Below are 13422 nucleotides of genomic sequence, written 5' to 3'. Positions count from 1 at the left end.
ATATAGAAAACAGACCATATCTGAATTATATTCCTAGGAACTAGCCTACATTCAATTATTTCTCCAACATTTATTAAACCATTAATTCACAAATATCATGGGTCTATACCATACGCCAAACACTGTTTGGGCTGGAGATACATCAGGCAAAAATTCTTGCCCTGGTGCTCCTTAAACGTTAGTGAATGTAGGCTGACTAAACAGGTTGATGAACTTTTATGGTCATTAGATAGTGATAAATGCTGTGCAGAACAGGGAAACAGAGAAGATGTTGGGACATATTCTGTGCTTTGGGGGAATATTGTTAGGTATTAAACACTGTGGTCATAGAGACCCGTTGGACCTGAGGGAAGGAGCTATGTAGACAGAGGAACAATAAGCAAATAGTTCCAGAGACGGAACTGTGGTTCATGTTTTTGAGAAGCTGTTAGGGAGGCAGTTCTGACCAAAGGACTTGAGGACAAAGTCAGGTAGGGAAAGGAGGGCCATATCCTTAGTCTCTTCAGAAACCGATGGTGGGTAAGAAGTGTGATGTGACTGTGGGTAAAGGGAAACCATATCGTTTTCATCATCAGGCATGCCCCAATGAGAAGATTAGGACTATTTCTATCTCCCTGTCCCTGCCTTCTGATTGTGGTTTTGAGAAGAGCCAAGCAAGAGCATGATTACATTCTGTTCTCTCTTGCCCTCCTCAGTAATTTCCTAATCCCCTCTTTAATCTCCTGAGTTCGTACCCCATAGACAATGGGGTTGAGAGCTGCAGGAATTACATGGTGTAACACATTAAGTAAGACAGGGATATCAGGGGAAATTTTTTTCTTGGCAATGTGGGTAAAAACAAAAACCAGCAGGATGGTGCTGAAGAAGAGGATGAGGATGAAGTGAGAGCCACAAGTGCTCAGTGCTTTGGCAGCTGCCCCTTTTGTCTTAAGTCTAAGAACGGCTCGTAGGATGAAGGTATAGGAGAAGATGATGAGGGTCAGGTCAGAGCCTAGAAGAGTCCAGGCCACAATTAACTGGAAAATTCTGTTAAGGGCAATATTATCACAGGAGAGCTTGGACACAGAGAGATTGGCACAGATACAATTATCAATTATATTTTTTCCGCAATAATGGAGCCGGGCAGAGAGGATGGGAATGAATATAGTAAGAAGTGCATTTCTGGCCAAAGTAAAAATGGCAGCTTTGGCTACGAAATGGTCAGTGATGATGGATGGGTACCTCAGTGGGTGGCAGATGGCTACATAGCGGTCATAGGCCATGACCATGAATGTGCAGGACTCCATGCCAAGGAAGCAATTCATGATGTACATCTGGAGGAAGCAGGCATAGAAGCTGATGGACTTGAGGTCAAACCAGAAGATGGCCAGGACCTTGGGGATGACAGTGAGGCAGAGCACGATATCCAATAGTGACAGGAAACTGAGCAGGTAATACATGGGTTCATGCAGAGAGGCTTCCAGCCAGATGGTGATCAGGAGAACACTATTGGCTCCCATGGCCAGGAGAAAGAGGAGGCTGAGTGGCAGGGACAACCAGAGCTTCCAGCTGGGGGACCTGGCAAAACAATTCAGGAGGAAGTCTGAAACCTGAACGGAGATGGTGCCATTTTGATGTGCTGTCATATTTTGTCATATATTTCTATAGCTTTCTTTTAGTGACCTATAAAATTAGGATAAACATTAGCTACTGACTTAAGACACATGAATTTAGAACAATTTGCTTCATCTAGGTGAAACTTGTGATTCCTAGCAGGTCATACAGATCCATTTGATATCATCTGTACATCCTTTGTGGTATGTTACTCAGAAAATTCTAGTACTAAACAATAGATGACTGTGATAATATGGTTCATTTATACGTGTTTGATTTTTTCTTTAAAAAATTTTTTTAAATGTCTATTTATTTTGGAGACAGAAAGACAGAGCATGAGAAAAGGAGAGGCAGAGAGAGAGGGAGACACAGAATCCAAAGCAGGCTCCAGGCTCTGAGCCATCAGCACAGATCCCAATACAGGGCTCAAACCCAACCAACTGAGCCACCCAGGCACCCCTGATTTTCTTTTAAATAGAAAGTCATTTCTTTGCAGAAACATAAAGAAAAGGAAAATTGCTTAGGAACTCCTTTGTTTTAGCTGAGTGTCTAAATTTGTACTTGTAAGTTTCTTCCTTATTTTTTTTTTGACCGCATAGACTATCATATGACATATAAATACACAATATGCCCTGATAAGTAGCAAAACCTGGGCCAAGTAAGGACTCAGATACATGACTGTCTCTCATGCACCCTCATGCACATGTAATCCTTGGGCAGGTTTCCAGAAATCTGGAATATTTCTTTCTCTTGCACTTACACTCTGACTCCTGCTTCCACTGCTCTGAGTATAATTTTCTTCTTAGTTTCTTTTCATGTTGTGTCTATTGTTTTCTATTATTATTATTATTATTATTATTATTATCATTATCATTAATTTTTATTGTAGGGACCACCGAACTCCAGTGACTCTCAGAGAACTTTAAACATCTCTCCTAAACATTGTTTAGGACATTATTGTGTGCATCCAGTGATGGATACCTCAGTGATCATCTGGGCATAATTCTCTGTTTTTGCAGCATAGCTTTAGAGATTCTTTAGATTGAGCTTAAACTGAGGAACCACTTTCTTACTCCCACTGACCCCAGTTGTGGTCTCTGTCTTCAACGTCTAATGTTATTTAGATTAAATTTAATTCCTTCCCCATGATTCAAACATTTGTGGGCAGATTGTTTGCCATAAAGCCACTACATTTTAGCGTGTACAGTTGAAAACTCCGAATCATCTAAGTAAGCGCCAGATGATACACTCTCCAGGCTTCCTATCCCCATCCCCATTCATCTCCTATGGACAAATTCCTGCCCCCTGCATCTCTGGAAGCACCCAGAAAAATACGTAAAAAGGCAAGAGAACAGCAAAAGGGAAGGTTCCAGAGTACAGTTTCTCACACGTGCTTCCTGATCTGAGACAGGATGTGGTCTCTCCTATCCTGTTTTCGCACTACTTTTACAGTAGTGACTCAGGAATGGAACGGAGCACAGATCTGGACTAAAGAGAAATGTCTCCCCCAACCATGCCCAGTGTTCTGCCTACTCCTGGTATAGCTGCCCCTCAGGCACCCTCTATCCAGACTCACTTACAGAGGATGTGAGCAGGGGTCTGGCTCCACTGATATTGGAGTTCCGGCTAGTTCCTGAAATAGCTGGGTGTAGTTATAACTCCAGAGCATCAGGGACTTTGCCCTCAGGGAACTTCTCCATCCCCATTTCCCTGTGCTTAAAAGGCCCTCCTGGGAGACAAGCAGGCAGGTAGGAGAAGGAAATGTTTTTCTTTCTCTCTAAAAGGAAGGAGCTCTGGTAATCCAGCCCAACACTGACTGCGTCCTGTAGGCAGTTGGTCTCCTGGGGCTCAGGGTCTTATATCCATCCATCCATCCATCCATCCATCCATCCATCCATCCTTCCATCCATCCACATTCACACTCGTTTGCACAGGCACACTGGGTGTCCTCCATGGGTCTAATAATCTCACTCAGAAGTTCCAATGGGCTTCCTGCAGCCCATTGGCAGATAGGTGCCTCCCAAACCATGCTGTTAAATGGACTGATGTAAATTTATAATGACTTTCATCATGGCGTTATAATGATAAGAATGCAAGAGTAACTTGGAAAAAATATTCCTGAGAAAATGCAATGTGTTTTTAAAAGAGAGAGTCCTATCATGATTTTTGCTGTAATGGAAGATTTTTCAAATGGGATGTGTATACAACTGTATACTAGGAAACAGGAGTCGTTTCTATTTCATTTTGAGCCTCATGTGAATTATTCCCATCCTCAAATTATGGGAGCAAGCATCATCAGTTTGTTTTTTCTTTCTTACGTTTCAGTTTAAAAACTTGATTGTAGTTGACACACAATATTGCGTTAGTTTCAGGTGTACAACATGGTGATTCGACAAGTGTATACAGTTAAGTTATACTGCACTCACCACAGGTATAGCTACCAGCCGTCACCATATTACACAAGTACAATAGCATTGACCGTGTTCCCTGGGCTATGCTGTCAGCATCAGTTTCTTTAAAGGCCTTCTCTTGCTTTATTTTTATTTCCCTGTCTCCTGCATATCTCAACCTCACCCAATATCTTCTCTTTAGAAAAGTGATAGGTATAGTGTGTTTAAAATATGTAATAATTAAAATTATTCTTAAGTATGCTTATATGGCTGCATGTTCACCTATGGGAGAATGATTTGGACTGAATTTTATAAATAATATTGGATAATATATCTGATAAAAAATCTGTTATTCTTTTTTTTCACTCAACAGTAAATGATGAACAACTGTCCCTGTTGCTCTTGTAAGTCCACTTCATTCTTTTTGATTTCGGTTTAATTACAATTATGTGCCTTTTCTTTTTTTTTTTTTTTTTAAAGTAATCTATACCCAAATGACCTATAATTAATTCTTAACCAAAAAATACTGTTATGTCAAATTCCTTATATACTTCTATTATAATCCTAAAATAGGTAATGTGTAGGAGTGTGATTTTTTTTTAGTTATAACATGTAAAAATATTTAATTTCACTAGGAATATCAAATTTTTCGCCCAAAATATTTACAAAATCTCACTATAAATTCCTAAAGTGTATTTATTTTTCATATTCCATATACCATTTCATGCTACATTAAAAAAAGTAGGTGGATGTAAAATAGTATTTTATTATTTTTAATTCGATTTTCTCCTGATAAGTAAGCATTGTTCATATAATGTTTAGCCATTTTTGGTTTTCATGCTGTTTATTATATTTGATATCCTTCAGCTGTTTTTTCCACTAATTTTATTTTTCGTGCATATCGACAAAATCCCTGTGCATATTTTAAATATTAGAGCCTCCTGTTGGCTAGATATTGCTAGTATCTCCTCTAATCTGTTATAAAGCTTTCAATTTGTGTCTGCGGTTCATTATTCAATGCACATTTTTCAATTTGACCAAGTCAAAATCTCTACTTTTCTATGAATAGATATTCTCTAGATCACAAAGGTACTTTTGTTTATATGTTTTTGTTTGTGTAACATTTTCAAAACATGCATTATGTTTCATACTGATGTATATAAACCTGGTTGTGGTTTATTTTGTCAAGAGTCAGGAGTGGTATGAAGTTAGTATGCCCTGATATGTACACAGCAGTGCAAATATCAAATACTATCTTGCTATTTTTGTAACTATCCTCTACTTTGAGACCCCTAGCACCTCAACGCTACCCTGGGCACTCTCATGGTGTCTCTTAGACCTCCCCATGATCCATGAGGTGTGGGATACTGCCAGCAGAGTGGGGCCATCCGTTCCTGGTTCCAGAGGAGGGTCTGACTCTTTTCTGTTTTGTTGGTGGAGGTTACTAAGTATTTTGAATACCCTTTTAATTTAATGTGTTGAATAACTTTGTTTCTTCATACACAGATAAATAATTTATCCTTTTTTCACTAATTTGAGCTGGCAGCTTTATTATATACCAAGTTTCATGCACGCATAGCTGTGTTTCTGTTTCATCATTGGTGTCTTTGACTTCCCTTACAACAATCCCACATCATTTTTATTACTATTGCTTGTAGTTTACTGTTATAAGGCAGGTTGAGTTTCATTTGAAATGGATCCAAATGTGATACTTTAAAACATTTTTAAATATGTTTTTTTAATATTTAGATTTTTATTTTCTATGTGTATTTTATAATCAACATCTCTTGTGCCATAATCTGTTAGTTATGAGTGAGTCCCTGGAGCCAGTCCAGATTAAGTAGGACTTCCTATGGGAGGAGTGCAAAAGAATGTGTGGCCATCATAAGATCTCCAGACCTAGTGTTAATTTTTATCTTTCATGACTTAAGTCCAGCCATCTGACCTGTGGACTCTTGTCTGTTGGGAGATTTTTGATTACTGATTCAATTTCCTTTCTGGTCATGGGTCTGTTCAAATTTTCTATTTCTTCCTGTTTCAGTTTTGTTAGTTTATATGTTTCTAGGAATTTATCCATTTCTTCCAGAGTGCCCAATTTGCTGGCATATACTTTTTAAATAATATTCTCTTATAATTGTATTTCTGGGATGTATTTTGTGATCTCTCCTCTCTCATTCATAATTTTACTTATTTGGCTCCTTTCTCTTCACTTTTTGATAAGTTTGGCTAGTATGTTTATCAATTTTGTTAATTCTTTCAGAGAACCTACTCCTAGGGTTGTTTATTTGTTTGTTTTTTGATATGTTCTACTGTTTTTTAATTTTTTTCTGTGTCATTTATGGTTGTTCCAACTGTTATAATTTCCCTTATTCTTCTGGTTTTGGGCTTTGTTTGCTATTATTTTTCCAGCCCCTTTGGCTGTAAGTTTAGGTTGTGTATTTGAGACTCCTCTTGCTTCTTGAGGTAGGCCTGTATCACTATATACTTCCCTTTATGACCACCTTTGTTGCATCACAAATGTTTTGGTCTGTCGTGTTTTCATTTCCATTTGTTTCCGTGTAGTTGTTTTTTTTTTTTTTTAATTTCTTCTTTAATATCCTGGTTAAACGATTTATTCTTTTGTTTTTGTTTTTTAATTTTATATTTGAGACAGAGAGAGAGAAAGAGCATGAGCAGGGGAGGGGCAGAGAGATAAAGACAGAATCTGAAGCAGGCTCTAGGCTTTGATTGTCAGCACAGAGCCCCACGTGGGGCTCAAAGTCACTAGCAGGGAGCTCATGACCTGAGGTAAAGTCGGACACTTAACCAACTCTTCCACCAAGGTGCTCTAATCCATTTATTCTTTTTTTATTAATTTGTTTCCATTTTTATTTTTTTATTTTTTAAATTTATATCCAAGTTAGTTAGCATATAGTGCAACAATGATTTCAGGAGTAGATTTCTTAATGCCCCTAACCCATTAGCCCATCCCCCCCTCCCACAACACCTCCAGTAACCCTCTGTTTGTTCTCCATATGTAAGAGTCTTTTATGTTTTGTCCCCCTCCCTGTTTTTATGTTATTTTTGCTTCCCTTCCCTTGTGTTCATCTGATATGTGTCTTAAAGTCTTCATATGAGTGAGTCATGTGATATTTGTCTTTCTCTGACTGACTGATTTCACTTAGCATACTACCCTCTAGTTCCATCCACGTAGTTGCAAATGGCAAGATTTCATTCTTTTTGGATGTATATATTACCCCACATCTTCTTTATCCATCCATCCATCGATGGACTTTTGGGCTCTTTCCATACTTTGGCTGTTGTTGATACTGCTGCTATAAACATGGGGTTGCATGTGTCCCTTCGACACAGTACACCTGTATCCTGTGGATAAATGCCTAGTAGTGCAATTGCTGGGTGGTAGGGTAGTTCTATTTTTAGTTTTTTGAGGACACTCCATACAATTTTCCAGAGTGGCTGCACCAGCTTGCATTGCCACCAACAATGCAAAAGAGATCCTCTTTCTCTGCATCCTCGCCAACATCTGTTGTTGCCTGAATTGTTAATGTTAGCCATTCTGACAGGTATAAGGTGGTATCTCATGGTGGTTTTGATTTGTATTTCCCTGATAATGAGTGATGTGGAGCATTTTTTCATGTGTCGGTTGGCCATCTGGATGTCTTTCTTGCAGAAGTGTCTATTTATGTCTTTTGTCCATTTCTTCACTGGATGATTTGTTTTTTGGGTGTTGAGTTTCATAAGTTCTTTATAGATTTTGGATATTACTTTTATCTGATATGTTGTTTGCAAATATCTTCTCCCATTCTGTCAGTTGCCTTTTACTTTTGCTGATTGTTTCCTTCACTGTGCAGAAGCTTTTTGTTTTGATGAGGTCCCAATAGTTCATTTTTGCTTTTGTTTCCCTTACCTCCAGACATGTGTTGAGTAAGAAGTTGCTGCGGCCAAGGCCAAATAGGTTTTTGGCTGCTTTCTCCTCAAGGATCTTGACGACTTCCTGTCTTACATTGAGGTTTTTCATCCATTTTGAGTTTATTTTTGTGTATGGTGTAAGAAAGTGGTCCAGGTTCATTCTTCTGCATGTCGCTGTCCAGTTTTCCCAGCACCAGTTGCTGAAGAGACTGTCTTTATTCCATTGGATATTCTTTTCTGCTTTGTCAAAGATTAGTTGGCCATACGTTTGTGGGTCCATTTCTGGGTTCTCTATTCTGTTCCATTGATCTGAGTGTCTGTTCTTGTGCCAGTACCATACTTTCTTGAAGATTACAGCTTTGTAGTATAGCTTGAAGTCCGGGATTGTGATGCCTCCTGCTTTGGTTTTCTTTTTCAAGATTGCTTTGACTATTCGGGGTCTTTTCTGGTTCCATACAAATTTTAGGGTTATTTTTCTAGCTCTGTGAAGAATGCTGGTGTTATTTTGATAGGGATTGCATTGAATATGTAGATTGCTTTGGGTAGTACTGACATTTTAACAATGTGTGTTCTTACTATCCAAGAGTGTGGAATCTTTTTCCATTTCTTTGTGTCTTCTTCAGTGTCTGTCATAAGCTTTCTATAGTTCTGTGTATAGATTTTTCACATCCTTGGTTAGATTTATTCCTAGGTATTTTATGTTTTTTTGGTGCAATTGTAAATGGGATCGATTCCTTGATTTCTCTTTCTGTCGCTTCATTGTTGGTATATAGGAATGCAACCGATTTCTGTGCATTGATTTTATATCCTGCAACTTTGCTGAATTCATGAATCAATTCTAGAAGTTTTTTGATGGAGGCTTTTGGGTTTTCCATATAGAGTATCAAGTCATCTGTGAAGAGTGAAAGTTTGACCTCCTCGTGGCTGATTTGGATGCCTTTTATTTCTTTGTGTTGTCTGACTGCAGAGGCTAAGACTTCCAATACTATGTTGAATAACAGTGGTGACACTGGACATTCCTGTCTTGTTCCTGACCTTAGGGGGAAAGCTCTCAGTTTTTCCCCATTGAGGATGATATTAGCATTGGGTCATTCATATATGGCTTTTATGATCTTGAGGTATGATCCCTCTATCCCTACTTTCTTGAGGGTTTTTATCAAGAAAGGATGCTGTATTTTGTCAAATGCTTTCTCTGCATCTATTGAGAGGATCATATGGTTCTTGTCCTTTCTTTTATTGATGTGATGAATCACATTAATTGTTTTGCGGATATTGAACCAGCCCTGCATCCCAGGTATAAATCCCACTTGGTCGTGGTGAATAATTTTTTAATGTATTGTTGGGTCCGGTTGACTAATATCTTGTTGGGGATTTTTGCATTCATGTTCATCAGGGAAATCGGTCTATAGTTCTCCTTTAGTGGGGTCTCTGTCTGGTTTTGGAATCAAGGTAACACTGGCTTCATAGAAAGAGTTTGGAAGTTTTCTTTCCATTTCTATTTTTTGGAACAGTTTCAAGAGAATAGGTGTTAACTCTTCCTTAAATGTTTGGTAGAATTCCCCTGGAAAGCCTTCTTGCCCTGGACTCTTGCTTTTTGGCCGATTTTTGATTACTACTTCAATTTCCTTATTGATTATGGGCCTGTTCAAATTTTCTATTTTTTCCTGTTTCAGTTTTGGTAGTGTATATGTTTCTAGGAGTTTGTCCATTTCTTCCAGATTACTCATGTTATTGGCATATCATTGCTCATAATATTCTCTTATTGTTTTTATTTCTGTTGTGTTGGTTGTGATCTCTCCTCTTTCATTCTTGATTTTAGTTATTTGGGTCCTTTCTTTTTCTTCTTGATCAAGCTGGCTAGTGGTTTATCAATTTTGTTAATTCTTTCAAAGAACCAGGTTCTGGTTTCATTGATATGTTCAGTTTCTTTGGTTTCGATAGTATTGATTTCTGCTCTAATCTTTTTCCTGTCTTCTGCTGTTTTTGTGTTTTATTTGCTGATCTTTTTCCAGCTCTTTAAGGTGTAAGGTTAGGTTATGTATCTGAGACCTTTGTTCCTTCTTTAGGAAGGCCTGAATTGCTATATACTTTCCTCTTATGACTGCCTTTGCTCATCCCAGAGGTTTTGGGTTGTGGTGTTATCATTTCCATTGGCTTGCATACACTTTTAAATTTCCTCTTTAAATTCTTGGTAAGCCCATTTGTTCTTTAGTAGGATATTCTTCAGTCTCCAAGTATTTGTTACCTTTCCAAATTTTTTCTTGTGGTTGATTTCGAGTTTATAGCATTGTCGTCTGAAAATATGCATGGTATGATCTCGATCTTTTTGTACTTGCTGAGGCGTGATTTGTGTCCCAGTATATGGTGTATTTTGGAGAACGTTCCATGTGCACTGGAGAGTAATGTGTATTCCCCTGCTCTACGATGAAATGTTCTGAATATATCTGCTAAGTCCATCTGGTCCAGTGTGTCATTCACAGCCATTATTTGCTTGTTGATTTTTTGATTAGATGATGTGTCCATTGCTGTGAGTGGGGTGTTGAAGTCTCTTACTATTGTGGTATTACTATCAATGAGTTTCCTTATGTTTGTGATTAACTGATTAATATATTTGGGTGCTCCACATTTGGCGCATAAATGTTTACAACTGTTAGGTCTTCTTGGTGGATAGACCCCTTGATTATGATATAATGCCCTTCTGCATCTCTTGATACAGTCTTTCTTTTAATGTCTAGATTGTCTGATATAATTATGGCTACTCAGGCTTTCTTTTGTTGACGATTAGCATGATAGATGGTTCTCCATCCCCTTACATTCAATCTGAAGATATCTTTAGGTCTAAAGTGGGTCTCTTGTAAACAGCATATAGATGGATCTTATTTTCTTATCCATTCTGTTACCCTATGTCTTCTGACCGGAGCATTGAGTCCATTGACATTTAGAGTGAGTACTGAAAGATAGGAATTTACTGCCATTATGATGTTTATAGAGTTGGAGTTTCTCGTGATGTTTTCTGGTCCTTTCTAAGCTTTTGTTGCTTTTGGTACTTATTTATATATATATATATATATATATATATATATATATATATATTTTTTTTTTTTTTTTTTTTTTTTTTTTTTTTTTTTTTTTTTTTTTCATCTTTTCTCCCCTCAGAAAGTCCCCCTTAAAATTTCTTGCAGGGCTGGTTTAGTGGTCACAAACTCCTTTAATTTTTGTTTGTCTGGGAAACTTTTTATCTTTCCTTGGATTTTGAATGACAGCCTTGCTGGAAAAATAATTTTGGCTGCACATTTTTCTGATTCAACACACTGAATATATCCTGCCACTCCTTTATGGCCTGCCAAGTTTCTGTGGGTACATCTGCTGCAAACCTGATCTGTTTTCCCTTGTAGGTTAGGGACTTTTTTTCCCTTGCTGCTTCATGATTCTCTCCTTGCCTGAGTATTTTGTGAATTTGACTGTGATATGCTTTGTTGATAGTTGGTTTTTGTTGAATCTAATGAGGGTCCTCTGTGCTTCCTGGATTTTGATGTCTGTGTCTTTCCCCACGTTAGGAAAGTTTTCTGCTATGATTTGCTCACGTAACCCGTCTACCCCTATTTCTCTCTCTTCCTCTTCTGGGACCCCTATGATTCTGATTTTGTTCCTTTTTAATGAGTCACTGATTTCTCTAATTCTTAAATTGTGCTCTTTTGCCTTCATCTCCCTCTTTTTTTCCTCTTCGTTATTCTCTATAAGTTTGTCCTCTATGCTCTGTTCTGCCTCGTCCATCCTTGCTGCCGCTGCATCCATCCATGATTGCAGCTCAGTTATTTCTAATTTCATCTGGCTATTTTTCTCTTGTTTTATCTCTGCATAAAGGTATTCTAATCTATTTTCAACTCCAGCTAGTATTCTTATTATCGTGTATCGAAATTCTGGTTCAGACATCTTGCTTGTATCTGTGTTGGTTAAATCCCTGGCTGTTGTTTCTTCGTGCTCTTTCTTTTGGGGTGAATTCCTTCGTTTTGTCATTTTAAAGGGAGAAAAGGAATTAATGAGGTAGAAAAACTGAAGTTAAAATTTAAAAAATATTAAAATTAAAAATTAAAAAAAAACACACACACACACAAACTGAATAGATGATGCTAGATACTAGGTGTGTTTTGGTCTGGGTGTTGAAAGTGTTTTGACAGATTAAAGAAAAAAAATGTGGGGAGAGGAAAAAAAAGGAAATCACTTCAGAATTTGAAAAAATGAATTCACTGAGGTAGACTAAAATGAGATGATGGGGGTAAAATAGAATTTGAAAAAACATACCCAAAAGTAAAGAATATAGTAGAAAAAAATTAAAGAAAAATATTTTTAAGAGAAATTAAAAATAATTATGAATTTTTTCGTTTTCTGTATTTAAGAAAAAAGAAATGAAAAAGAGAAAAAAAGATAAAAAAAGAAAAGAAAAAATTGAAATCGTTTGAAAATTTGAAAAAGTGAATACACTAAAGCAGACTAAAATAAAATGATGGAAGTAAAATAGAACTTGAAAATATTTACATAACAGCAAAAATATAGTAATGAAAATTAAATAAAAATATTTTTAATAGAAATTTAAAGTAAAAATGAAGTTTTTCTCGTTTTGCATTCAAGAAAAAGAAATGAAAACGAGAAAAAAAATTTAAAAAAAGGAAATTGTTTGAAAATTTGAAAAGTGAGTACACTGAAGTAGACTAAAATAAAATGATGGAAATAAAGTAGAATTTGAAAAAATTTACACAAAGGTAAAAATATAGTAATAAAAATAAAAGAAAGATATTTTTAATAAAGATTGAAAATAAAAATGAATTTTTCTCTTTCTGTATTTAAGAAAAAGAAAAGAATTGTGAAAGAGAAAAAGTAAAAAGAAAAATAAGGAAAATTGAATAGATGAACCTAACAGATTGAAGTAGGACTGAAATTGCTTTATTTCCCCTTCGAAGACAGTCTATGTAGCTCTTTATAGTCCATATATTAAGCCAGTGGTGAGACTTGTGTTCTTGAAGAGCTAAGTTGTGTAAGCAGTGTAATAGCTCTGCTCTCCACTAGATGGCACTGGTAGCCTACTGGGGTGGATTGTTGTGGTGCTCCTTGGTGTGTATGCACATGCGCGGGAGTGGTGAAAATGGCGCCACCCAGCCACCCAGTCTGTTCTCCTGGATCAGCAATCGCGCACAGGTCCTCTGTCTTCAGCTCTCATCCACTCCCCGCTTTTTCAATCTCTGTGACCAGACCCCAGGCATTACCTCTCTCCCAAGTTTTGTCTCAGATGTGGCTATTTGCCCTGGCCCCTTACTTCTGAAGGACTGCAGCTTTGACCCCGTCCACCCCTCTGTGGGAGGGTCTCACTGAGTAATGGCTGAAAGAGCAATGGCCGAATATTGGCTGCACCCAGGAAAGCCCACTGGACCCTGTTGTTGCTGGTGCCCCGAGACTGAGGCGAGGTGCCAGCCCACCCCAGAAAAAGTTCACGAGACAGAGTAGCAGCAGTGTTTCAGGGATTATGGAAAATCAC

General features: G+C 37.5%; 1 protein-coding gene across 1 annotated transcript; it reads right to left on the bottom strand.

Moving 5' to 3' along the window:
- Positions 1-665: 665 nt before the first annotated feature.
- Positions 666-1625, bottom strand: LOC122201248 (olfactory receptor 56A3-like). The gene has a single exon (XM_042907157.1). It carries the CDS (start codon positions 1623-1625, stop codon positions 666-668), a length of 960 nt encoding a protein of 319 aa, XP_042763091.1.
- Positions 1626-13422: the final 11797 nt, after the last annotated feature.

The sequence above is a fragment of the Panthera leo genome, chromosome D1 (genome assembly GCF_018350215.1).
Source record: "Panthera leo isolate Ple1 chromosome D1, P.leo_Ple1_pat1.1, whole genome shotgun sequence".
Classification (NCBI taxonomy): Eukaryota; Metazoa; Chordata; class Mammalia; order Carnivora; family Felidae; genus Panthera; species Panthera leo.
This window is presented reverse-complemented; position numbering and strand designations above follow the sequence as displayed.

Excerpts from the sequence above, each read along its gene's own strand:
- LOC122201248 (XM_042907157.1), bottom strand. The coding sequence starts at position 1,625 with ATGACAGCACATCAAAATGGCACCATCTCCGTTCAGGTTTCAGACTTC.